The sequence below is a fragment of the Bombus terrestris genome, chromosome 13 (genome assembly GCF_910591885.1).
Source record: "Bombus terrestris chromosome 13, iyBomTerr1.2, whole genome shotgun sequence".
In the NCBI taxonomy this organism is placed as follows: Eukaryota; Metazoa; Arthropoda; class Insecta; order Hymenoptera; family Apidae; genus Bombus; species Bombus terrestris.
The window spans coordinates 14,200,513-14,223,177 of NC_063281.1; the positions used below are offsets into that span (position 1 = coordinate 14,200,513).

The following is a 22,665-nucleotide window of genomic DNA, read 5'->3' on the forward strand; positions in this document are numbered from 1 at the left end:
CATACTCATGCAATCCAGTCCGACGCGACTTGCGACGTCGAAAACGCTCGAGAGTGAAAGAGGAACTCGTTGCTTCGGCCGGTGAAGAAAAGCGCAAAGCGCTCGATTAATTGGTCGCAGGTTGTATCGAGAAAGATTAACGCCGAGTGGGGAAGGAAATAAGCGGTGGAGGATGAAGGGGGATGGAGGGGGATGGAGGGAGAGGGACGATAGGAGAGGAAAGGGGTTTGTAAGGGAAGATGGAAAAGACAAGGGGGTGGATGTGGCTGCGCGCATGTGCGTGCTCGACCCGAGCACTTGTTACCGGTGGCTCAGTCTCGGCTCGTCCGGGCTGAAGGCAACACGGTTGCGCAAATCATCGTCACGCGAACGATCCGAGCCCCGGGAGACGTTCTAAAGATAGAAAACTGGAACCGTGACCACGAGAACGTGTTGGAAAATCGCGATAGGTCCTTGGAAGCCGCGTTGGAAACGGCGAATGAACGGCTCCGCCGACAGCAGTCGCGCCTACTCGGAACGAGGAACGCACGTACAGACACACGCGGAACGAAAACTTGCTCCTCTGGGAAAAGGATGCGTCGCTGAAGATACTGGCGCGCGCTAACCATATATTCTCTCGGCTCTCTCTTCCTTCGACCGAAACGAGGAAGAGGGAACAGAATGCAGAAGCAGCGCTCCGCTGACCAACGAGCCAGGACCTATTTAAAACAAGGGAAGGACAATCGTAGCTCGTGGCTTGTAAATCGTGCGAATCGATTCGGTTGACGGTTCGTCGGGGATCAGAGAAACCGTGTTTCATCCATCCACCAGGTGATTCTTCCGCGCTTCTCTGTTTCCTCCGTTTACCCCTACTCTGAGAAAGGAGGAAATTGAACGGTGGACGATGCTTTCCTAAAAAGCACACCGACTACGATCTTTCGTCGCTTTATCGTTTCCTTTCCTTTCCTTTCCTTTCCTTTCCTTTCCTTTTCTTTCCTTTCCGTTCTGGCACTGTCCTACGAGAGAAACTGTCTCGAGAATTGATATTCGTGCGAAAACGCTTGACACGGTGTCGGTGTTCAGCATCACACTGATTTCTCAACTTTCTTCTTTTCCAGTCCTCGAGATACTTTTACACCGAGCTTCTCGCCCCAAACCAACCCGAGATGTACTTATCGTCAGAATCTTAGGAGTGAAACTTTATAGTATACGCGTTCGTGCACCCGTGATCGTTAAAAATATTTCTAGTTAACGTACACGTCGATTCAACGGTCTTCCAATACCCAGTGAAAAGTTAGTAAAAGTAAGTAAAAACTGTAAAGTAGAGAGTGAAAAAGGGTGACATTTCCATCGTTTCGAATATGCTTCCACTTGCTTGTTTCTGTACACTGTTCTGTAGGCTGTACGCTGCTCGCAAGTGTCCGGCCACTTGCTTATTTTTCCACGACACGAGTAATTTAGTCATAAAATAAGAAAATCACGTCACGGATAAAAGAAAATCTCGACTGATTTTATCCGTTGTTGTTACTACGACTATCGTACAAAGATAGCAGATGGATCTGTAAAAGTAAATATGTATATACGTTACGGTAATAGTTGGCAACTACCTACTTGGTTGTAGTTGCGCGACAATCATCCATCGTTCGACAAGCTCGATACCTTCCAGTTGTTTCGTTCCTAATCTACGAGTCGGATAAAACAAATTCTGCTAAATCGCTAGACGGATTACTACGATCGATTCAAGCAGCAATTAAACGGCAATTAAAACCGCCTATACGATCGAACCATAATACGTATAGAATATAGACGTCTATGCGTTCATGGTAAATTTAAATGCACAAAGACGTACGTAAATGCGCAAGGAACGAATCTCCGGTTATTCGTTTGCTCTGTTCGTTCGTTCCGATAAAAATATGCATTTGTATAAACATCCGCGATCTGGTAACGCATGGTTGCGCTTTAATACGGAATTTATAGATACGTACACATGTACATGTACGTATATACGTGCTGCTTCTACCAATTAATTTCTACGCTTTGCCGTGTAAAATAATCGACAAGATCTTTTCCTGCAAATTGGTCAAAGCGATGACGAGTACTGCTTGTAAGCACCAACATCGTACTTTGTATTTCTTTCTCGATCGAGCGTGAAATAGAAGGAAACGATTTCATATTTATTTTCCCGTTTCCAAGTTTTCATCTGATCGTGTTTCGTAAACGTTAACTCGACGACTCGAGAGACTCGTACTCGATCCGCGGATCGGATCGATTATTCGCTTCTCGATAGTAAATTTTACAGCTATTCGACCAACACCATGTAACGCGGTCAACCTGCTTTTAAGATTATTCAAATTTTTACCTTCTTTCTTCTCTTTTCGTGCCTTTGTTTCGTGACTTTGCCATCTTCTGATTATTCCTTCAAACATTTTTCCTTTTTCCTTCATTTTCACCTTCGTCGTCGCTTCCTCCTCGAGTTTTACATTTTTCCATCGAGTAAGAGACTTTCGTTCCCCTTCTTCTCCCAATTATTTCCCATCGGTTCAACTCCGAATCAAAAACGAATCTCTTTAACGATTAAAACTACAAAGTTAACGGTCGAACGAGAATTTTTGTATCTTCTTGTTAGTTTCTGCTAACGCTTCAGCTTTAAAGCTAAAAGCCAAGTCTTTGGTCGTTCGAGCAATTCGATAATTGCGCGTTGATCGATACTTTCCACCACGTTTACCTATTTATTAGGCTATTTTGTAGGTCTATTTATCAGAGAGGTAATTATTTCTTATTCCTTTTTTTACATATTTACGAACATCGAACGAGACAGATGATATTGGCGAAAAGTCAGTTTGCTCGAAGAGTAATATACACTTGGACTAGAAATGTTATTATACATTCTCGTTAGACGAATATAGAAAACATTTGTTTTTCCATTCTCTTGATTCTTCCAGTGGACGATTAATTTTTAAATTTTCATGGTCTCTGCGAACGTATAATTACCGATCGTACGTATTCGTCTCGACATCGCGTCGTGTCGGTACGTTTGCGACGAAACGAGAACACCTTGAAATCTCGTAAAAACCCTATAACCGCGCATAATAAATCTCGCATCGAAATCAAATATTTTCGCTGTATTGGCGATATACAACTCTCTCTCTCTCTCTCTCTCTCTCTCTCTTCTACTTACAAGTTGACGATCGGGAAAGCGAAATCCTCGCGCTTAAATCTCCATTCGCGCTTAGCAACGTCCACCGTCTCCCCTTTTCCATCAAGCGAATCGTTACCATTTATCAAGCAAGTTGTTCTAATTACAGTATTACGCCGCGGTCGTTCTACTAGAATATTTCGACAAAGCATCGTTGCATTCGATGCAGCCGGAGAAAAGACTCGAAAGAACCGTGGTTCGTTGTTACTTGGTGATTCGTCTTGACATTCGCAGAGGATAAAGCATATTGGAGGAGGAACGAGTTTCCCGTTTTTCGCGTGTATCTTGAATGAACTTTAAATGAAAAATTATCAACAACGGAGACCAGCAGGAGGACGAATGGATTTGAACTTTTCGCTTAAACGTAACAGTTTCGATTTCGACGACGACGACGTCGACGACGACGACGACGACGACGGCTACGGTAACTTCGAATGGGACGCCAGCGATCGAACAACACGTTGCATCGTATCGATTATTCGTAAAGTGGTAACCAAGTGGTGAGGAGCGACGGATCATAAATGACTAGCCTTTTTCTTAATACGTTAAATCCTTCGGGGCAAAAATCCAGTGAAACGCTTCAGCGCGAGTGATTCGATGAAACCGTGGGAAACCAGCTGGTTGCCCGCCGCTTGATTAAAGTTTGCTCGTCCGTTTTTCGGCCGGATCGATTTCCGTGCGATTGGTGTCTGTAGATTGCATGGTCGAAGCGAGTCGAAGATCAACGAAGCTTCGTACAGAGTTGAAGATTTTTCCCGCTCGATCCGGCTAAATCTACTAATTGTTCTCCAAGGTAAAACTCTATTCCCGAAGAAGAAAGCAACAGACCACCGATACTCGACATGGGCTGCGAACTCAGCAAATTGGCCACACCGAATCAACCTACCACGGACCCACGGCTTCCGTTAACAGCGAAACAGAAATTTACGGTTATGGCCAGTTGGAAAGCGGTCTCCAGAAAGCTAGAAACGACCGGTGTCTTTATGCTCATGAGGTTTGTAACGCATTAACGCTACGTATTAAACGTAAGAAAAGTTCTATAAAAATTACTAGAATTATCACTAGAGTGTGCATTAAGTACACGACGTCACTGGAATCCAGAGATAGAAGAAAGGGTATGTGATATAATTAATAACAAAAAGCGTAACAAAAAGCGCGATATAATTGATTGCGGGAAACAATAAGAAATAAAACCATGCTGTTGAAAGGTAGGCGTTTTTTCGAAAGACTTTGTACGATGATTGAAACGATGAAAACGATGCTATTCGTCAATTTCGTTTCTCAAACGTCCTATCGTCGTGTTTAATACCGGACTCGAACGTTCAAAATGCATCGTTAAAAGACTGAAATCGGTGGGTTCTTGGTTTCGTTGCCATTAAAATTTTCGACGTTCGTCGTTAGCGCGCGATAACCTCCCAACAGTTGTCAACATTTCGTCCGTTCGAACTGTTATATCGCTTTAACGGGAGACGAGGATTCACGGACTACCTACAATTTCCTTAAGAGGTAGCCGATAAAGTAGAGATCCGATATCGTACGATTACGATATCCGAGAAACTCGCCAACCCTTTAGAGCTTAGTCTTATCTATATCTTTTCCCCCATTTGCGATATCCGTGCTTGTACGCGATATCGTTAAAGGCGGATAAAGCCAACGGTTACGGACGAATCAACCTTTTCTCGAGAGAGAGGCCGTATATTATAAAAGACAATGAGATACCATCGACGGTATAATCGTTCCTGTTAACTTTTTCTAACCCAAGGAAATTAATCGTATTAATCTGGCAAACTATACGGCATTATATGGTTTGGTTTATATGGCGATTCGATTCCACGGTTACTCGATAGATCGCGTAATAAAATTTCCGTTCTAAGGAGATTTTATATTTTTATCGAGAGAATTACGCAAATCGATAATTTATTTCATACTACTTTCTTTCAAACGCACATTTCCAAACAGCGCATGTTCTTCCACGTTCGTTACAACCTTTCTTTGTATCTTCCGTGAGATTCCACAGACACGTATTATAAGTATCACTAGTATATCGTGTTTTCTACCGTCTAAAATCTTCAACTAACGTTCGGATCGATACGTTTCGAGTAATAAAAACATTTGAATAACAGAATTTACGTGCACCGAAATAACACCAGTTTCAAACCAATCATATTCGAAATGTTTCCAATTTCCACGGTAGTAGGATAATACTTGGCTCCGAAATTCACAAACACCTATTACCAACTAGCACATGGTACCGTGCTTCTCCTTTTATCCTAGAGGAAACAAATCAAGGACATTCTGAGCATACGATATGTTCATCGTGAAAGCGTAGCGTATCCATCGAATTGAAAAAAAGGAATTCGATACATATTTGAAATAAAATAACGGAAATAAAAGAAGAAAATGTGTAGCTAGTTAATAAAATAACGGGTCACGAAACGAGGCCTTTGCAGATAATTAAATTGGATAATTAATTACCTCGTCTGCCTCTTTTTTCTTTTCACCGTTCGCCCACGGATACTAGATTTTATCCCAGGTTTCTTCTCTGTCAAACGCACGTAATTTCCCTTCGTTTGTCTTTGTATGTCGGCTTCTGACCCTTTCCACCGTTTCGTGAAACAACGATAGGTTTCTAGATATTGGCCTATAATAACCGAGCGTGATTGGCGTATTTAGATAAATTCAGCGTAGAATTCAATTTTCGAAAAATGACTCTGAATGAATGACAGTTTTTTTTTTTTCTTTTTTTTTTTTTTTTGTTTAAACGCGAAATGTTAACTTTTGCATATTAATTACAAATCGTTATACGATCGTTATACGTTTTTCTCGCATCTCTACCTATCTCTACTATGTTCGCGATATGGATAACGTCTTGCCATTTCCTCCTACAAAGTAATAAATTCCGCGTATAAAAATATCAACGATCGATCTTGCTGTTCCAAGAGTGTCGTACGCTTTACTTTTCGAATAATAACCTCTCAACTTTTCAAGCAATACGAATATGTCGTTTACCAGACGCTATATAGCGAAGGAAATTATACGGGAAAAATGTAAATATGTAATTACTCTGTTCGTAAAGCGTCGGTTCCGTCTACGTATGTATTTGCCGGCAAAATTTTAAAGAGTCGAAACTAGAGATTTCGAGCAACGATCGAACAGTAGGATGATCGAGCGTGGACAAGAGTAACGATATTTAGAGTTAGATATTATATGGTTAGAATTTGATCGATAAAATTCTCTAAAACATACTAAATACGCGTAAATCCTTCATTCGGATCATCGTGTGGATCATGTTGAACAGAGTATAAATGAAAACTCGTTTCCTCGTTTGTTCGACTACGTGCTATCCTTTTGTCTGTTTCGCGGCAAATAGAAGAAAATATGGCATCTCGAAAAATGGCAAAATAAATAATGCAAAGCGTAAGAATGCATAGAAATTAGGCTAGGGAAGCCGTTTCACCGAACACGCAAGACCGTTCGTTGGCGATCAACGTGTCAAAGAAACAGACAAAATTGAAATTATATCGTAAGTTGTTAAATTATTTTGTAGATAACGAGCAGCTTCTCCGATGTTACACGCAGTTCTAAATAATTTCCTATACACGAACGGCGTTATACGCCGCTCATAAAAGTAAAATCGATAATCCAGGTAAGGGTTAGACCCGAAATCTCCGCTATAACACGTCATCCGATATTAGATTTTACCTATACTCGGTATTCCACTCTCGGTTCTCCTTTCTTAATCGATTTCGCTCTTACGACGAAATTCACATGCATCACTGCGACTCCACGTTTCAATCTACAACCCACTTAATTTCATTTTTCTGAAACTCGTATTTTACGAGTCGCGTACGATTTCCATTTGCCAATTTATTGCTCAGTCGCGTCCTTGAAACGTTAACTAGCCCCGAACGACAAACTTTGGAAAACGATGAAAATGCTTCGATAAAGGAGATTATCGGGGAAACAGGAAGGACGTCGGAATCGTGTATTCGCTTAACTCTATTCCGAATACAAATTTTCATTTCATTAGTCGAACGTGAATTACATAGACTCGCGAAACGGTCTTACGTCTTATCGAATTATTGTATTTTACCGAAAAATTAAAAGCATCCTTCTTCCGTTTGTATCGTTCGTCGTTTGTATCGAAAATATAATAAATAATATAATAAAAGAGGAAAAAAGAATGTATCAAAGATAGTTGGAAATTATAAATTAACGAAACCAGAGCAATATTCTCTATTCTACGAATGTTTCAGAGTCGAACGAAATGTAACGCGAATAACGGCTATCGATTATTTAATAATTCAAGGTAGCGAATAATAATTTTACTTATCGAATAATCGATAATTGCGTTTAATATACATGTACACGTACAAGAGAAACAATCAGAGCGGATATAATTCATCGAATGTTACGCATTGCAACATATTCTCGGTTAACTATGAAACGATTATGCCTACAACTATAATTTATAATTTACAGGTATCGCGATCAAATTACAATCTACGTACTACATTTACTTTATCGTTTTGTCGTTTTCAGAATTACCAGCAAACGATCTATTTACGATAGTCGCTGGTCTGTCCGTTCCATGATGATGAAAAATCCGAGTAGAAAGAGCAAATACACATCTACGAAGGAGGATTTATAAGTTTAGTAGTCGCCATCTAATTACGCTTTCCTCGCCGATGTCCGATAAATGACGTTCGACGACGAATGATTCCATTATTCGCTGCTCCTCGTTTACTTGCTACCCTTTTAGCGTACACGCGTCCATCTCTTTCACTCCCTTTGTTTTCTATCTTTATCTATCCACTTGTTACTGAATTGACGAGATTCCTGATATCGATGCACTCTCGGCGTAATTAGAGCGTACGGGATATGCCTACAAAGGGCTACCCTGAAATAATTTATCGTGGACCGAGGAAAAAACCGCACAGATTCGACCCTCCGTGAACCAATAATCAACCACGGAGCAAAGTATAGAAGCGTGGATGATACGATAGTCTGTATATTTTCCACTCGTATCTTTGCACAGATTTATCCCTCTTCCGATTCCGATTCCTAATCGAAACCGTGGTCCGTACGCTCTGACAAATATCACGCGATTGTTAATCGGAAAATAAATTATTATCAGAGTATGTAATTAAATTCATGTGAAATTCGTATTAAAATTATGGTGGAATTTTTCATCCCTCCATCTCTGGTATCGATGTGTCGATTATAGCTTCGCGATAATATAGCCTCGAAGATAGCCTCGCCAAGGTATTCGTGAAACAGCGAACGTAACGAATAAACAGCGATTAACAACGACTAAACGATACACGCGGCCACGTTTATTTTTTTACCTTCTGTTTCTCAATGTTAACGAGCGTTCGAGGATTGAAGGTTCCGACGTGAAACGCAGGCGATCGTTGTTTCTCCCTCTCTATCCCAGCTGTTAACGAACAATGGACTTCCTCGTATTGGCATTTTCAGACTATTCGCGTGACCAAGCGCAGAAATAGTGCGTTCGTGTCTGTCATTTCTAGGCGAGTCGACGTGAAATCGACGAGTCTATCCCGTTTCTTCCTTTTTCCTCCATTCTCCCTACTATTTTTCGTCCGCTTTCAAACCTATCGTTCGTTCCTCTCGTTCCTTTCATTTCGTTTCCTCCTTATTCTCCATCTTTCTTCCTCCGTACGCCTTCGTGCTTTCTTTCAAACTTAACCCGTTTCTCCTAACCCCAACTCCACTCCTCCGACCATCTCTTTACCTCTATCTCTTCATCTTTTTCTTTCTTTTCTTGCTATTTCCTGCTATTTAAATTGTCAAGCATCGCCAATCTTGTAATTTTCAACTATATTCGTCTTGAAACAAGTAGACGACTCTTCTTACTACTCGCGTACTCTTCGTACTTGCAGCTCTGTCTAAATGAAAATGAAAGAGCAGCTAGAAAGAGCGCCTAAATCGAGATGCAAGGATTTCTTTTTATTCGTTACGATAAATAAATAAAACGAGAAGTTTTCCCACAAAGGCGGACATTTTGAAATCGCAAAGCTCGATATCGTTTCGAATATAATCAAGCGCGTTATCAAAGAAGCTATCGGCTTTACGGCTATCTTTACCGTCAACGTAATTGACAAGTAATATGTACACGTAGAAACGAAACGTTTGCCCTTTTTCGTGATTGATAGCGCTCCAGTTGCTGGATACGATCTCTTTAACGACGGTAGATGCTCTGCTTTCTCCGTTGGTGAAAAACCGAAAAAAGAGTGTCGCGTCGCATATATGCTGGCTGAGCTTACTCGCTGGGTTACTCACAGATGCGACAAACGACGGTCGATAGCCGTTGGAAATTGACAATCGTCGGTTACCGGCGTATCGAAGCGTTTCTGACGCAGACAGAGGCAACCTTTTTATTATTTATTTTTACCTGCATCCTACGCATCCATACAACTTGTTCGAGTATCGTTCTTCATCGTCGTCTTCCTTCCAATTTAACGATTTACTTTTCAAGTTTAATCAAACCTCCTTCTTATTACTTACTCTTCTTCTTATCTAATTCTTCAAGAAGTTTCGTTCGTTTCGTTCGTTAAATTGGCATCTAAGCTATGAAACGTTGCGTCTCGAGCAATTCTCCTAGTATGCGCAGACTACGATATAACAAATTTGGCGGATCGATTACGAAACATCAAAGCCGATAATTACCTCTGAAAAGCTATTCGCGTCTCAAGGGCCTTATCAAAGTTCCTTACTATCGATTCCATTCGTTCCAGACACCAACACACATGCATCGTATACACATATACGTACAATGTGTCTTTACGTTGCATCACATCTACAAAGTTATGTATTATGTAGAAAGTTGCATATTGCTATATAACGTTGCTACATAACGCAAAAAGCGACGCTTGTAAAGTAGGTTATACGTATAATATGATGATAAACGCGCGATGCGTTAATAATTTGTTTAATTTATATATCGAAACGAAATGTCCAAGCTCGTTGCTCAACATCTTACGAGCCTTCTACAAAGTGGAAACTAAAATTTTTAGCCGCTTAAGAACCGAAGAAAACGAAGCGCAACGCGTCGTTGGAAATATAGGTTTGTGGTCGTGGTCGTGGCAGTCGTCGCGGAACGGCTAATTAAACGTAGAAAGAGAAGAAACGCGATTCGAATAAAACTGGAGACAGAAATACTTATTACGAGCGTAGCGAGTATCGATGCGGCGACACTCGTCTTACCTAAAAAGATGAGCTTCGTCGGTGCCAGATTTTAAAATGTTCGTATTAAACCTAGGGAACGAAGACTTTAGGGACTTTTTAACGTTCTACGTATCGTACATATGCATGTGCGCGTATACGAAATAAAATAGCCGTAGAAGAAGCGATCGAACGAAAAGTTCAACGCGATGGATAGCCGGAAGTCGTGCAAAGCCGAGAGACACGAATAAAACAACGAATAGATGAATGATAACGAAAATTAAAAACAATATCTGACACGAAAACGAGGAAACGGTCGCTATAAAACCAAGCGAGTAAAGGAAGGAAACAAAGATAAAGTCTTATGGAACGACAGCGTTGCCTCGACCGTGTCACGGACCAAGTTTCGCGAGTTTTACTTTCGGAGAAAGTACACAGGATATATCGTAAAAGCTTCTATCTCCTAAAGGCCAAGTACGAGATTTACGCCTGCAAACGCCTACAGAATTCAAGAAAAACAAAGTACTTTTCCTTGTCATAGGTAAAAACGTTGAAACACGATTTTATTCGAATATAGAATAAAGTCGTACACAAAATGACGATGTAATTTTTATTTAATAAAATTTACTCTCAACTTTGGACATTTTTTATAGAAAGTAGAAAGAAAAAAGTATCTTTCGATAAATAACGCTACGCATCGCTAAACATTAATAAACATTAGCAAACTAATCTTTCCTCCTATCTCGATCTTCGTCTCGTACAATTACGTGTCGCAGTTTCGAAATTTTATCTTAAACACGTGCTCTTCTCTTCTTCTTCGCGTCTTTAAAGATATATCGTTTGTCGCTAAAGAATAGGAAACGGTATAAAGTGTCGCGCGTGTATTCCGTCAATTTTAATTAAACAAAACAACTACGCGAACCGACGACAGGGAAAGTAGGATACCGAGTTTCGACTTTTTATAAGTTTACTCTTTCGTTCATTCGCAGGTTGTTCGAGGAAAACGAGGAATTGGTGCAAATGTTTTCGCGTTTTCTCGACTTGAAATCGAAAGAGGAGCGCTTCGATATGGTAGAATTGGGCAAACACGCGGAAAAAGTAATGGCTGCTCTGGACGAAGGTATCAGAGGACTCGACAATATGGATGATTTCCTCACCTGTCTTCATCAAGTCGGAGCCACGCATACAAAGATTCCTGACTTTAATCCACAGTACTTTTGGGTAAGCTCGTAAAAAGTAAATTGTTCGCAACTTGTTATATACTTGATATCATCGTTGCCAACAAATGCTATGCGTCGTTCGTTATCACGTTACTATTTCACAAATGTATGAACATTTTTCCAAAATTGTAGTACCAGAACGCGATAAAGCGACGCGATCAAAGATCGAATAAAACGTCTCGGTGTAGGCACCGAGATTTTGTCCAACGTTCAGTTACTGTACTACGGTTTCTCGTCAACGATAGTCGAATAAAAGTTCTTTGATTTCCGATTTTCTCGCATCTCGAACCTAACCCCTTCGTACATTCGTTACGTTCTATCGTCGCTGCTGAAAATACGAGATACATTTGTTTCAGCGAAACAAAGTTGGACAGTAGTAATACGTATACCGTGTGCGATACACCGTAGCGACGTTACACCATACCGTATAACAGACGGGATGATATTACAAATTTGCTTTCCTTTTCTTTTACTTTTTTCTTCTTCTCCCGAAAATTCTTCTCCCGACTCTGTTCTCCCGTTCGCTTCCTCGTTAGGCCGCTTCGATCCAACACCGATCGAATCGCGAGCCTTCCACGTACTACAACGTAATATAATCTTTATCGTGCGATATTTCTTAAATAAGTAAACACATCACAAAATCAAACATGGATCGAATAGTTTTCGAGTGTGATCGTGTCTGATCGAAACTTGTATGTAATACTTTGCACGATGTTTTCGGTAATGTTATTATGGTTTGCAAAACTTTTGCAGATATCGACTCGATCGATGGCGTTAAACCAACAACACACGGAAACGCGTACAACTAGCATTTTACTCTAAATCGTCTACAAGTTACTAAACTTGGCATTCGTTAACAATTATAGGAACGTATATGAAACGAAATGAAACGAGAGGCAAACGATTAATTAGCTAAAAATATTCGTAAATGTTAAGAATTTTATTTCAACTTTGACCCATTTGACGTTTCTCTCTCTCTCTCTCTCTCTCTCTCTCCCTGCCCCCCCCCCGCCACTCCTATTCCTCTCTCAATGAATTTTATTTTCAGAAAATCGAGCAACCATTCTTAGAAGCCGTGAAGCGAACTTTGGAAGATCGATACTCGGAGAACGTGGAGAGCACCTACAAAGTGACGATCAAATTCATCATCGAAACGTTAATCGACGGTTTCGACAAAGCTCAGAACGACAAAGCGCAAAGCGGCACTGCTAAATCCTAGTCGTCTTAGCCTTTTCGTTTGTAAGGAACAAAACTGATTTGCCGATTCGCCGATCGCTTTTTCTATCGGCAGTCGTAGTTTTCGAGAAGAAACCGAGATTCGAAAGCAATGAGATCGATACCATCGATGAGAACGATTAAATCAGCCGATGGCGCGATCGTTCGTTTGTTGCAAAGTATGTATAAAAAAAAAAAGTATGTATGTTTCTCCGGATTCTCTGATCCGCGATGCGCGATCGGTACGATCGAACGTATTCGATGGAAGCGAGACAGAGATAAATCTTTGTGTAACTTTTTCTTTACAGAGGCACAAACGGATGGATGCCCTATGGCTTGTAGTTAGGTTTGAAATCTTTTTCCTTCGAGCAGGTCTCGAACATGGAAATGGCTATGATTATCGTATCTCGTTCACTCTCTTGACGGCCAAAGAAAACGGATAACGCGTTCTCGTTTGACGTTTCTGTAAACTCGCAACTCTGCGGAAGAAAGCTTTTCATCGTTTAATTATTTGTATCGGTCGAACACGATCCCGCAGTCTCCTCTCGCGATTATTCATATACACGTACGTATACTTGTATTATTATATACGTATTCACAACATAACGCGTACATGTTGTTTGAACATGATACGAAATACGAAAGTTTCGGGATGAAATGGTTCGGCAGGTTGTAAAAGGGAGCAAAGATTCTACAAAAATAGCGTTACCTTATTATTCGATGGATCCTCGCTTCGCCGCGCTATCGATTATGGAATTTCAGCCATGTATATATGGTACACACACGTATCAAGGATCGTTTCAATCGGGCGAATTGACTGCCAGCAATTACGATTAGCAGTTATTCACGTTGAAAAGTTTCCGCGAAATATTTATTCACGAAAACACTCGAATACGGAAATCTGAAATCTTAGCTCTGTCCAACTTGTACAAGTTAAAAGAGAGAAAAGTAACGCAACCAGAAATGGACGATCGTCGATTTAGTTTGATCCGTTCAGTTTCCTTTCAGTTTTTGCGAACAATCTGAATAATCGATCAATCACTGACTAATCAACTAACATAAATATAAGACAATATCCTTGCGCGAGAATTTTATTATCACCAAACTTTAGATTTTAAATAAATTTCAATATCTCTCTAATATCATATATATACATCTATATTTTATATTTTACATCGTACATTATATACATATTTTGTATCTTGTGAGTATAAAACATACTTTTTCTTTTTATATTAGATACAGAGTAACGAAATTATAATTTCTAGAAAAACGAGAAACCCTCGAACAAAACCCTTCTTTGCTCGTTAATGCACGTATTAGCGAGGGAGAAGGCAAAGATACTTTTTCCTATCGAATTACAGGATGAAGTTTTATGATGCGCTTTAGAAACATAGAGGTTTAGCGGAATTAGAGGAATGAGAGTATACGTAATACGTAAATAAGTTGACGATGTTAAAAGCGATTTTAACAAGATTTCAATTTTGGCAAAAAATAAGCTTTTAAGAAACGACAAAGTAACGTGATATTAACAAAAACACGATAATCCGAATGACGATAGTATTGCGATAAGAGTTGGTTTTAACATTTTTTACTGAAAACGATATAAAAAGATAGTTGTACACGGGCTGGATATATCCATCCTAACCATCTCTATTCTTCCTACATCCTTCCCCTTCTTTCATAGTTTCTCTTTCTTTTAAACCAATTTATCCTTTTACAGCTGTATCGTACTTTGTTTGGCTTAAAAATTCATCGAAAAGGTTTACAACGGTTGAAAGCTTTATAATTAAAGCTGTAGCCCAAACGCAACTGAAACGATTTCACACACACACACACATCTGGCTCTCGATAGACGCTCGATGACTGATACGAGAATAGCGGTTACCTTGAACCAATCAAAGTCGATCGTCGCTTTTATTTACGAGAACCTTGGATTACATAAATCACGTAGGACACGTTTCTATCGCTCGTGATACGAAATAGTCGCAACGTGAGACCATATAACGAGACGAATCACGGGACATAAGAAATTCGATCCAACGGAAAAATATATCTTTCTATTAATTTATTTCGATCCATGATTCGATCAACTATATGTGTAGATACAAAAAGAGAAAAGTAAAGGTAATTTGAAGCGGTGTAAGGTAATCACGGGTAAGAATATCAAGTTCAACCGGTTTCAATTACTTTCTGCGAATCTTGAATCTTTCGTTGCCCTTATATACGTGTATATGCGAAAGTAAAGAAATCAACGTTACAGAGCGTATCATCTCGAGACATGGAAATACGAATTATCGTAAAATGGAAAAAGCATTGGTATTTGCGTATCACGTACCATATATTTCACATACGAGATATATATACGTACACATGTTCGATGGGGAATTACGAATCGTGTTTCGTTATATCTGCCACAACCATACACAGCTGTCGTTGATTCGTGTGTCGCGGAGCGTTTCAAAGTCGCCTCGTTACAAGCGACAGCAATATTGGAAAGTGCTACAACGGATAACAAAGAAATCGATAACCTGTATTCTATGAAAGCACAGAATCCCATTAGGCCGTTCATAACCGTAATAAGATGCAATGGCGCACGTGTGCGTGCAACATCATAGATAAGTGGTGCGATCGCAACTAGAGGTTAGCTTTCCCAAAATCCGATCTATCGGACCATATTCGGCTGGTTTGGATAAACGAACCAGCAGAAGATCGATCGAATGGAAATGCCGATAAGTCGCTGTTAGAATGGACCAACCTTTTCGGATTAGATATATCATCGAAAATAATAATTACGATTACCGCGAAAATTATCGCCATGCTTGCGATCCAAAGTGTTGGCGAATAAATGACGCACTTTTACATTTTTAGTCGCCGCAATTTTCAAGATAACGTTCCAACTGTTGCTCCGATTGTTCTTTTTTTCTTTCTTTTTTTTTTTCAAAACGCGTTCCGAACCACGATCGTATGAAAATTTGCAGATCCATCTATCTAATTATATCAATGCCTTATCGTTAATTTCACGATGTAGCTATTTCTATCGATGGGTTATAAAAATCGTGACCTGTAAAATTTCTCGACCGTACGAAACAATGTTTCGCTCTGTGTACACGTATATACTTTCGCGAACAACCGTAGAACATGCGTTGATCGTCTTAGGACTTGTATTGTTCGCAACTCGGCATACAAAGAGTAAGTAAATCGAGGCACACGATACAATACATGCGATATGTATAGTTACGGTTGTTTGGAGCATCTATTTTCGAAATTAATCGAAATACAGGTTACTGTACGTCGAAAACTCGTATATGTATTACATGGTAGAATAATATTGTACTATTATACGATCCCGCAATAACCTTGCACTTATCCCCCTATCGTGCATTACCATTTTACAAAATTACAAATTCTTAGTAGCTTTTATGTAAAAAAAAAAATTGTATTCGTTAATGTACAATGTTAAAAGTTTAAAAATGCAATGTAACATTTAATCGTACTGAAACAATACAAAATATCTATTTAAAACACACACACACACACACACATAAAAGCGTACCGTACGTACCGTACCGCTTATTCTACATTTGCCTCTATAAATATTACACTATTTTTTCTAATAACAAAATACGAAACAGACTAATTATTTCTATTCCTGAAGCAATAGTTAATTTTCTACGATTCACGTACAACGTGTAGAAACGCAAATTTGATAACTCTGAAGAGCGAACCAAGCGAATTCAAAGAAAGCCATTACGTCGATCGAAGGAACAAGTTAGAACGAGAGAATTGTAATACAAGTAAGTAGCAATGAATAAAAAATTCCAAATAAAACTCGACATCCAGAGATTGCAGATTTATATACCTATATAATATAATATGTGTATATGTAACGATAATATTATATTGTATACATATATTCATTACTATACGAATAATTATTTTCTACGAATTCTTGATTACTTCGTTGTGCAAATTGTATTTACCTCGTAGGAAGTAATTCAACGGCCAAGCGTCATTGGTAGCGAATTAACGATACCTTGAAAATTCTATAATCGATTGAGAAGCAAAATAAACATCAGTGTCTCCCCTACCCGACTCTCGCCTGTGTAAATCCTCCATCATGATATTGCTATCCATATACGGATCAGCTCCGTTATTTGCAGATAATACAGGAACGTGTTTCCATCGTAGTGACATCATTTTTGTAATTAAAAAACATACTATATATGTATACGGATGCGTGTAACCTTTGACCGTCAAAAGACAACTATGTAGATTTTTATCCGCGATTAAAAACGAAAAGTATGCGAACATTGGGACGTGTGCTTTCGCGCAATGTCAATTTCCCACGTGGTTCTTAAAACATGGAACCGCTTTATTTCTATATCTTCCATGCCGTATATACTCAACTATCTCCGATTTCTCTCTGAGGTCAATTTATTTCTGTCGCTCGTTGTCGAGGATATCGAATCGTCGTCGGTTTTTCTAACAATTACGAGTCAATCGTCTATCAGTTACTAGAGAACGTGTTACGTACACGGAACAGAAACCTGTCCGCAGAAATACGCGTTTCCAAAATCACGTGTATTCCGTTAAAATCGCACCTACTAACGCCAATTCTTTACTACCGCTACGCGTGTAAATAACAAATAAAACTGTCGCGTTTCACTTCGAATTACAGCCGATAGATTGCCGGCTATCGATAAACATCGTTTAAAAAAGAAAAAAAAAAAGACTATCCATGTACGTACGCAATAATTCGTTTGCACTAAAACGCTGGGTCACCATTTATCGACATGTAAATAATAAATAATATTTGTATTTTTTCCGCCGTTCTCTCTTCTTCGAGCGAATATTCGCCAAGTCTTCCGAAACATTCTAACGCGATATACGCAACATTAAAGTAACTTCAACAAAACTCAGAACATATTAGGTAATAGTACGTACAAAATAAGTCAGACGAGGCCTACTTTATCTATTAAAAATGCGATCACGACTCGGCCCAACGTATCCTAAAATTGTTCCTTGACGAGCGAGAAACAGAAATGACGAGTACTTTGCCCCAGAGAGAAAATACGTGTTCGATACTAGGAGGGGAAGAAACGTAATACACGATCTTCCGGCATTGACAACTTGGAATAATTCGTTTGCACTTGCGCGCAACAACGCAACTACGTCGATGTGTAATTAACATTTCGGTATTACAGTAATACGGTATCGATACAGCGAAAACTTTTCTCAGTTTCGTATCTTATCCAGTGGTGAATGCCGATTTTCAAACTGTCCGACTTGACAAAATTGCTAACGATGAATTCATTCACGATCGTGTACGATGTAAGCACGATCGCGTACATAACGAAAAGAAAGATCGACCGACAAAGTAAGAAAACAGCCCTTCGCGGTTCGATAACTCAACTTCTTTTGTTATAGGTTGAAAGAAATTGTTTTCAGACACACGATTCTCTCGTTAATTTTCCGTAAATGTAACTCGATCGCTGTTGATTACGCTGCTGATACGACGTATGTATTTCATTGAAAACCGTCTTAGAACAAGTATCGTTTGAAAGAAGCACCGTGCCGCTATGGCAAATGTTGCATGAAATGATTATTTAGAAAATCTACATAAAATTATCGGTACACGAAACAGATGAGCAAAAAGATCCGCTGCAACACCAAACTACATACGGCACACTAGATGCGTATGGTAAGGAATTATTTGCTCGACTTATGATAATTGAACATTTCCTCCAGGGACTCCAAGACACGCATCTCCTTCCGGAAGGAGCAAGTATCACCGTCATCGCCACCGCCATTCCCTCCCCTCCCTCTTCCTCATCCCCCTCCCCCAACAAAAGTAGAACTTTTATACGTTGAATACAATTTCGTATCATGAATGAAAGTGAAAATTATACGTGAAAAGTCAAGTGCCTACATCTTTCTTGATTTATATTTATTTTCCAAGACTTGCGATTCTTGCGAAGTTATATTCTCGAAACAGAGATTTCCCCCCTGTATGTGTTACTGATCGTTTGGAGTAAAAGAATTCTTACCGTAACCGTCTCGTGTGTGACAAATTTTTAATTTGATCGAAAAGAGCGAATAGAAACGAAAGAACTTGATACGGGAGAAGAAAATCCGAAACGGACTGTATGTATGTATCTTCGTTTCGCGCGCAAACAGTCCTACGTAATCGAAAGTTTTCACGAAACATGAAAAGCACACGAGAAATATGTGTGTATATCGTATACATTAATTCCTAGTATACTTTACACTTTGCGAATATTGCATTATATGTCTGTTTGTTCTATCCAAGTTTAAATGTCTTATCTTGTACGAATGGAATATTATGCACGAAAAGATTTAGAAGAAACAAAAACAAAAAACATATATATATATATATATATATATATATATATATGCACATACTTTTTTTCCTAACTGCTTTCGTTATATATGTGTATATTATGTATGTACACATAGGTTATAAATATTTTCTTCATTCCCTTTCATTTCGTAGTTCTTTCGCATCAATTTCACGACGTACATACATATGTCGGATATACGCATCTTATTGCACATATATATATACATACATACATACATACATACATACGTTTTTGATTGCGAGTCAAGTACACATGACACTAATGACAAAGTAAGACCTCCAAAACGTTTCTGTTACTATTAAGCATATTTAAACGTACTGGCGTTAAACATATTAATATCGATGATCAGGAGCAAAATGTTGTTTCGATAAATGTTATTTTAATAAACCACTGTATAGACGTATTAAACAATTCGTACCTTTCTTTACAATTGCCATCGTCGCTTCTTCGTTCTTCCTCTTCTTATTTCATCTTTTCCCTTCTTTAACACTTTTTATCACTCTCGTTACTGCGAGAATAATCAAAGGCATTCTCTAGTATTTTATATAACAAGATAATCGACGATAAAAAGAACGATAAAGGGAAAAATAATAAAAATTCTACTTTTTCTCAATTACTAATACTACTACCACTACGATTGTAACAACTTGGTTACTAATTATCTTCCGTCTGACGTTAATAGAACATTTACTAATTTTGTATAAGAAAATTTGAAAAAATTCTCCTTTTTATGCACGTTTATAAAACGTTCAGCCCTTTGATCGTTGCCCACAAGAAACATCAGAAGGAACACTGAGCAAAACGGCAAAACGGCGCGAAAAACTAGACCCGAAAGTAAAAGTTAGATTATAATCATATTATAACTCTTTGCGAGATAGTATTTCGTTGTGTATCGGTATTTTACACCTTCGCTGTTATAAAAATATAAAATATTTCGGACTTGTGAATATTTTTATCCACTTTACCTACTTAAATACCAACCTTAATTGTAAATGCACTTAATTAACACTACTGATATTTTATTTAAATATTTAAGTACTTATTTAGGCACAGATTAAAGGCTGATTTTCATCAACCATACTCCTATCTAACTAAATATACGAATGTGATAAAATGGTTATTTGCTATCCTGTGTATGTATTTCAATATATACAACCCAAATATGCACGTTTGAAATTACGGAATCCGGAGACCTAAAAATTATAACTATGTAAAATTGAGCGCTAGGGTATTTTAGGCGTTTCTTCGACGCCATGTTAACTGCTATCCATGCCTCGACGCTCATGTACCGAGGCCTGGGCAAATCCGTTCGAAAATTGCTCGTATCAAGTCGTGAGAAATCCACGTGGAAGGTGCCTGTATTAAAAAGCATTTGTGTCAAGATCTATCCTTAAAGTAGTATTTTTCATACTGTGTGAAATCAACTATTTGTATCTGACCATTGACTAGATAAAGGATACTACTTTATCTTCAAAATATTTACTATTTAATAACATCGTTTTAGAAAGAAACGTACGTAATTATTTGACAGTGAGTATGTATTTATATTAATATAATATAACATAAATAAGTATACGTATAGTTATCGAAAATCATAATGACATTAATAATTTCACAAGTAGTGAAAGAGAAATTTATATAACATTTTATACGTATACAATACATTTTTATGGTTATGTTGCTATAATATAAATTTTAAAGTTAAATATTTTCAAAACAATTTTCATCCAAATTAAATATAACTTGGATATTTTTATATACATCTAGTATATTATACCAATCTGTTGCTACTTAATTCTGTAGGTAATTGTAACATTTTGACAGATGCCAAGCGTTAAAGATGAATCTGAGGCAGAAGGAGAGGAAATGTCTCACGACAGCAACGAAAGTAATCAAAGCTCTGCATCGTGTGACAGTAGCGCAGAACATAGCGACAGCGATGATTCTTCGGAGATGGACGAGGATGAATGTGAAAGGCGACGTAACGAATGCATGGAAAACTTAGTAGACTTAGAAAGACAATTTACGCTTCTCAAAGAGCAGTAAGCAGATCTTTTCGTATGATAAAACTTTCTCTTACGTACGAGTCCTTATATAGAAGGACTTGAATTGAACGCTTTAATTTTTATAACTTCAGGCTTTACCGTGAAAGAATTACCCAAGTAGATACAAAATTGGGAGAAGTTCGAGTCGGAAAATCTGAAGAATATTTAGTACCGCTGGAACGATTAAAAGAAAATATGAAAACAAAAACAGAAGTAGCTGGAATACTAAAGCAATATAGACTACAAAATATCCAAAATAAATTCTTAGCGGAAGAACAAGCTGCATTACAGAATTTTGAAAGTGAAAAAGAATTAATTTGGGATTGCATCCATAATGATTTACAAGAAAAAATACGTAGACTAGAAGAAGATAGGAATAATGTTGATATTCATGCAGATCTGTGGTTGAATTCTAATGGTAGAAGGCGCAGAAACCACACTGAAAGAAGAAGAGCTGTTTCAGTTGCTGGACCTTATATTGTTTACATGCTTAATGATGCGGACATCCTTGAAGATTGGGCATTGATAAAGAAAAGTCTAAGTAGTCGAAAAACTGAAATAATATAATACCACCTATACAGTTTATGTAGACACAATTTTTTAAAACATAACAATCTTGATGATGTTAATGTGTCGCCCTTCTAGAGGTATAGGGTGTATAGAACATATTAGAGCGATTACATTACCTTCATTTTAGAATACTGGCACTTCCTTTACATTTGTAACATATATAAAGTGCCTTCTGTAAAATACTTTGATCTCTGTAGAACTACTTTAGTTGATAGAATAATGCTGTAAATGGACTGATGAAACGATTTGATAACAAAAATATCTATGCCTTCGAAAACGTAATTCAGAAACTAATAAAATATTAATTTCCTGCGAATATAATTATTATTATTTTGTTTACGAGTGGAATAATATTTAGCTGTAAAAATAATTTAACACCAATTGTAAAAATCTGTTTAAGTAATTTCATTCAGCTTGTTCACAATGAAATGTGCTTATTCTGTAAAATGTTTCTCAAAAATTATAAGCATGTTCAGTAGCATGTGATATCGTAAAATTTTTCAATTTAGAATTTATTATTTAAATTATAATTACGAAGCAAATTTATCTTTTAAAATGTATTATTGTACATGTACAAACTGTATCATAATAATTTAATATACATATTTCATATTTTTTAATAAACTTTCAACAAAAATAATGTTTGTAAAAAAATCTGGCACCTTTTATATTTACCTCTGCAAACACTCCAAGTAACTTAAAAACTAATATATCGTATTATCTAAACGTGATTAACTTAATATATATATATATGTGTGTCCTAAACAGTAAGCTAAATTTCCTAGATACAGATTATGTACATATAAATATGAGCAAATTCTTGTTAACATGTGATTCAAAGTGTATTTAGTGATTACACTAAATTTCGA

At 38.0% G+C, this 22,665-nt stretch overlaps 3 protein-coding genes across 10 annotated transcripts in view; 2 read left to right on the plus strand and 1 right to left on the minus strand.

Annotated features, from left to right (window-relative positions):
- LOC100648655 (MAP7 domain-containing protein 2) overlaps window positions 1–20,297 on the minus strand; it is a 67,497-nt gene extending 47,200 nt beyond the window's left edge. For all 3 annotated transcript variants that reach the window (XM_048411301.1, XM_048411306.1, XM_048411300.1), the window contains exon 1: window positions 19,600–20,297. The gene's annotated coding sequence lies outside the window, so the exon portion shown is untranslated. The remainder of the gene's footprint in view (window positions 1–19,599) is intronic.
- On the plus strand, window positions 303–18,441 carry LOC100646036 (globin-1). 3 transcript variants are annotated; one of them, XR_001099257.2, is made up of 5 exons: window positions 303–810; window positions 3,285–4,169; window positions 11,350–11,581; window positions 12,629–12,974; window positions 13,104–18,441. XR_001099257.2 is itself a non-coding variant. In XM_048411310.1 (5 exons), exons 3-5 carry the CDS (start codon window positions 4,018–4,020, stop codon window positions 12,797–12,799), a joined length of 555 nt encoding a protein of 184 aa, XP_048267267.1. In that variant the 5' UTR covers window positions 303–810; window positions 1,098–1,282; window positions 3,285–4,017; the 3' UTR covers window positions 12,800–18,441. The 3 variants fall into 3 exon arrangements, 2 of the variants coding, with proteins under 2 accessions (XP_048267267.1, XP_003400201.1); XM_048411310.1 differs by adding an exon at window positions 1,098–1,282 and having other exon boundaries at window positions 12,629–18,441; XM_003400153.3 differs by having other exon boundaries at window positions 12,629–18,441.
- Window positions 20,298–20,433: 136 nt separating the features above from the next.
- Window positions 20,434–22,450, plus strand: LOC100644777 (breast cancer metastasis-suppressor 1-like protein). 4 transcript variants are annotated; one of them, XM_012315421.3, is made up of 3 exons: window positions 20,434–20,711; window positions 20,985–21,223; window positions 21,319–22,450. In XM_012315421.3, the coding sequence occupies exons 2-3, from the start codon at window positions 21,006–21,008 to the stop codon at window positions 21,791–21,793; spliced, it is 693 nt and encodes a 230-aa protein (XP_012170811.1). In that variant the 5' UTR covers window positions 20,434–20,711; window positions 20,985–21,005; the 3' UTR covers window positions 21,794–22,450. The 4 variants fall into 4 exon arrangements, with proteins under 4 accessions (XP_012170811.1, XP_003400190.1, XP_012170812.1 ...); XM_003400142.4 differs by having other exon boundaries at window positions 21,006–21,223; XM_012315422.3 differs by having other exon boundaries at window positions 20,434–20,693.
- The last annotated feature ends 215 nt before the right edge of the window (window positions 22,451–22,665 follow it).

Excerpts from the sequence above, each read along its gene's own strand:
- LOC100646036 (XM_048411310.1), top strand. The coding sequence starts at position 4,018 with ATGGGCTGCGAACTCAGCAAATTGGCCACACCGAATCAACCTACCACG. Across the intron at positions 4,170-11,349 it reads GGTGTCTTTATGCTCATGAG|GTTGTTCGAGGAAAACGAGG; the intron begins GTTTGTAACGCA and ends GTTCATTCGCAG. Across the intron at positions 11,582-12,628 it reads TTAATCCACAGTACTTTTGG|AAAATCGAGCAACCATTCTT; the intron begins GTAAGCTCGTAA and ends TTTTATTTTCAG.
- LOC100644777 (XM_012315421.3), top strand. The coding sequence starts at position 21,006 with ATGCCAAGCGTTAAAGATGAATCTGAGGCAGAAGGAGAGGAAATGTCT. Across the intron at positions 21,224-21,318 it reads TTTACGCTTCTCAAAGAGCA|GCTTTACCGTGAAAGAATTA; the intron begins GTAAGCAGATCT and ends TTATAACTTCAG.